The sequence below is a fragment of the Palaemon carinicauda genome, chromosome 34 (genome assembly GCF_036898095.1).
Source record: "Palaemon carinicauda isolate YSFRI2023 chromosome 34, ASM3689809v2, whole genome shotgun sequence".
Classification (NCBI taxonomy): domain Eukaryota; kingdom Metazoa; phylum Arthropoda; class Malacostraca; order Decapoda; family Palaemonidae; genus Palaemon; species Palaemon carinicauda.
Window position 1 is genome coordinate 58,552,053 of NC_090758.1, and position 5,000 is coordinate 58,557,052.

The window sequence follows — 5,000 nt, forward strand, 5'->3', positions numbered from 1 at the left end:
CTGGTGATTAGAATTATATTATATTAGATGGACTATCATTTAGTTTATTAAAATCATCACCAGTTAAATATTTTATTAAGGTTCTAAAGTTTTGGGAAGTACACTGAAAAAGATATGTTTTACTAGTTTGGTTAAATGATATTCATAGGAGTTGGGTTATTCAAGAATTTCCTATATATAGTGTATATATATCTACACACACACACACACACATATATATATATATATATATATATATATATATATATATATATATATATATATAAAGAGAGAGAGAGAGAGAGAGAGAGAGAGAGAGAGAGAGAGAGAGAGAGAGAGAGAGAGAGAGAGAGAGAGAGAGAGAGAGAGGAATGTTAAAATCTAGAGAACATTGTGGTTAATTTATAAGTTATCAAGGAGATATAAAATAATTAAAAAAATATGAATAAATGTACTTTCCTGACCTAAGGTTATATATCTAGAAAATATTGAAAATCATTGTATCATTATATCTCTGAGTGAATACAGCCCCACAAAAATAGGAACCTCACCTATTCGAAAGTATCTCTGATAGACTGGATCATATTTGGGCCATATCTGCTCTTCAGAAGTTATGTCGTTTGCACTCTCGGACATTTTAGCTGTGGAGACTGTGTCCTTTGGATATCTGTAATATGAACATAGAGTTTTTTAATTAATACCATAAGTATAATTGATTGATTTATGGTATCAATGATATAAACTGTACAGTATTATTTATTTATATATATATATATATATATATATATATATATATATATATATATATATTTATTTATTTATATATAATATATATATATATATATATATATATATATAATATATATATATATATATATATATATATTTATATATATATATATATATATATATATATATATATATGCATATATATATATTTATTTATATATATATATATATATATATATATATATATATATATATATATATATATTTATTTATTTATATATATAATATATATATATATATATATATATATATATATATATATATATATATATATATATATATTTATTTATTTATATATATATATATATATATATATATATATATATATATATATATATATATATATATATATATATATATATTATATATATACCAAGGCACTTCCCCCAATTTTGCGTGGTAGCCGACATCAAACAAATAAGGAAAAGGGGACCTTTCGTCTCTACGCTCCTCCCAGCCTGACAAGGGACTAAACCGAGTTTGGTTAGTACTGCTAGGGTGTCGTAGCCCACCCTCCCCCATTACACACTATAGATAACGCTGAATCCCCTACTGCTGCTACCTCCGTAGTCATCTAAGGCGACCGGAGGAAGCAGCAGGGCCTACCGGAGGTGCGTCACAATCGCTCGCCATTCATTCCTATTTCTAACCTGCTCTCTTGCCTCTCTCACATCTATCTTCCTATCACCCAGAGCTTTATTCGGTCCATCCATCCTCTCAAACCTTGGCCTTCCTCTTGTACTTCTCCCATCAACTCTTGCTTTCATCACCTTCTTCAGCACACAGCCATTTTCCATTCTCTCAACATGGCCGAACCACCTCAACACTTTCATATCCACTCTAACTGATAATTCATTTCTTACACCCGTTCTCACCTCACTACTTTGTTCCTAACCCTAACTACTCGAGATACACCAGCCATACTCCTCAGACACCTCATCTCAAACACATTCAATTTGTCTCTCCCCAACACTTTCATTTCCCCACAACTCCAATCCATACATCACAGTTGGTACAATCACTATCTCATACAGAACTCTGTTTACATTCATTCTCAGCCCTCTATTCTTTACCACTCCCTTCACTGTCCCCAACACTTTGCATCCTTCATTCACTCTCAGACGTACTTCTGCTTCCACTCCACCATTTGCTGCAACAACAGACCCCAAGGACTTAAACTGAACCACGTCCTCAAGTAACTCTCCATTCAATATGACATTCAACCTCGCACCACCTTCCCTTCTCGTACATTTCATAGCCATACTCTTACCTACATCAACTCTCAACTTCCTTATCTCACACACCCTTCCAAATTCTGTCACTAATCGGCCAAGCTTTTTTTCCGCGTCTGCAACCAGTACAGTATCATCCGCAAACAACAATTGATTTACTTCCCATTCATGATTATTCTCGTCTATCACTTTTAATCCTCGTCCAAGCACTCGAGAATTCCCCTCTCTCACCACCCCATCAACATACAAGTTAAACAACCACGGTGACATCACACATCTCTGTCTCAGCCCCACTCTCACCGGAAACCAATCTCTCACTTCATTTCCTATCCTAACACATGCTTTACTACCTTTGTAGAAACTTTTCACTGCTTGCAACAACCTTCCACTGATTCCATATAACCTCATCACATTCCACATCGCTTCATTATCAACACTATCATACGCTTTCTCCAGATACATAAATGCAACCTACACCCCCTTACCTTTTGCAAAATATTTCTTGCATATCTGCCTAACTGTATAAATCTGATTCATAAATCTCCTACCTCTTCTAAAACCACCATGAACTTCTAAGAATGCATTCTCTATTTTATCCTTAATCCTATTAATCAGTACTCTACCATACACTTTTCCAACCACACTCAACAAACTAATACCCCCTCGAATTACAACACTCATGCACATCTCCCTTACCCTTATATAGTGGTACAATACATGCACAAACCCAATCTACTGGTACCTTTGATAACATAAAACACATGTTAAACAATCTCACCAACCATTCAAGTACAGTCACACCCCCCTCTTTTAACATCTTAGTTTTCACACCATCCATACCAGGTGTTTTTCTTACTTTTGTTTAATCTAGTGCTCTCCTCACTTCCTCTCCTGTAATCTTTCTTATTCTCATCTCCCATCAGTGGCACCTCAACACCTGCAACAGCAATTATATCTGCCTCCCTATTATTCTCAAAATAAGTAAACTTTCAAAATATTCCACCCAACTTTTCCTTGCCTCCTCTCCTTTTAACAACCCTTCCATTTCCATCTTTCACTATCTCTTCAATTCTCTTTTAACATCTTAGTTTTCAAACGATCCATACCAGGTGCTTTTCCTGCTTTAGTTTCATCTAGTGCTCTCCTCACTTCCTCTCCTGTAATCTCTCTTATTCTTATCTCCCATCAGTGGTGCCTCCACACCTACAACAGCAATTATATCTGCCTCCCTATTATTCTTCATTAAGTAGACTTTCAAAATATTCCACCCAGCTTTTCCTTGCCTCCTCTCCTTTTAACAACCTTCCATTTCCATCTTTCACTATCTCTTCAATTCTCGAACCAGCCTTCCTTACTCTCTTCGCTTCTTTCCAAAACTACTTCTTATTCTCCTCATATGAACTACCTAGTCCCTGACCCTACCCCAGGTCAGCCACCCTCTTTACCTTAGTTACCTTGCGCTTTATTTTCACATTTTTCTCTTTATATTTTTCATACTTCTCTATACTATTACTCTGCAGCCATTCTTCAAATGCCCTCTTCTCTTCCACTTTTATCTTCACTCCTTCATTCCACTATTCACTACCCTTTCTCATGCTGCCTCCAACAAACTTCTTGACACACACATCACATGCAATCCCAACAAAATCTTCTTTCACTAACTTCCACTCCTTCTCTAAAGTACCAGTTTCTCTCACTTTCACTCTGTCTTATGTCATTTTCAACCTTTCTTGATATTCACTTTTTACCTCCGGTTTTATTAACTCGTCAGCCCTCACTAGCTTACTTTAACATCCCCCACTCTATTCCCCTACTCTTTTGATACAATTAATTTTCCTTCCACCAAAAAATTATCGGACATACCATTAGCCATACCCCTAAATATGTGCACGTCTTTCAATCTTCCAAACATTCTTTTAGTTATCAACACAATCCATTAATGCCCTTTCTACTACTCTTCCATTTGCCACTCTTACCCATGTATACTTATTTTTATCTTTCTTTTTAAAAAAGCTAGCACTTATTACCATCTCTTGTTCAACACACATATCTACCAGTCTCTCACCACTCTCATTTTCACCTAGAATGCCATACTTCCCAATGACACCTTCTACCTATCCAGCGCCCACTCTAGCATTTAATTCACCCATGATAACTGCATAATTCCTTATACTCAGTCCTTCTACATACCTAGTTAATTCCTTCCACAACTCTTTCTGTTCTTCTTCACTTTTCTCATAACCTGGCTCATATGCACTAACAAAAGCCAAACATTCCCTACCAACCTAACCCTTACCCACATTAACCTAGATGATATCTCCTTCCATTCCATTACTTCACCTGCCTTCCAATCACTCATTAATAAAGCCACACCCTCTCTTGCTCTTCCCTTTTCAATCCAAGACACTCTACTAGTCACTTCACCAAACATCACTTCACCCTTCCCTTTTATCTTTGTCTCACACAAAGCTAATATATCCATCCTTCTCTTCCTAAACATACTTCCAATTTTGCATCTCTTACTCTCTATCGTTCTACATCCACGCACATTCAGACACCCCAAAACTCCAGCTCCACCTCTTTGATGTCTCACAGGAGTATATAAAACAGGAGAGGGGGTTCCGAGCCCACTTGTCCCATCCCTTTTAGTCGCCTCTTACGACACGCAGGGATACGTTGGCACTATTCTAATTGTTGTTATGCCACCGCGGCCACATATATATGAATTTATAAATTTGTGTGTGTTCTTATTGCAGAGACACTGAATAACTTAAAGTTACTTTTTAAAAACTATTATGTCAGTAAATCAGTGTTTAGATTTAATTCTAAGAACTGAAAAAACGTAATATAATTATTAGGAAGCAATGAAGTGAAATATTCTACCTATTCTTATTAAGTTAATGAATATGTTATTAAGCATTAAATGTTTTACTTTCCATTTAAAATTACAGATATTTATAACATTGTACATTATAATTACGTGAACTACAGTTTAATGAA

General features: G+C 35.4%; 1 protein-coding gene across 1 annotated transcript in view; it reads right to left on the reverse strand.

Annotated features, from left to right (window-relative positions):
* LOC137626961 (neuroligin-4, Y-linked-like) overlaps positions 1-5,000 on the reverse strand; it is a 46,612-nt gene that overhangs the window by 1,238 nt on the left and 40,374 nt on the right. Inside the window, exon 6 of the mRNA XM_068357945.1 lies at positions 531-646. Coding sequence (XP_068214046.1) covers positions 531-646 — 116 coding nt within the window. The remainder of the gene's footprint in view (positions 1-530; positions 647-5,000) is intronic.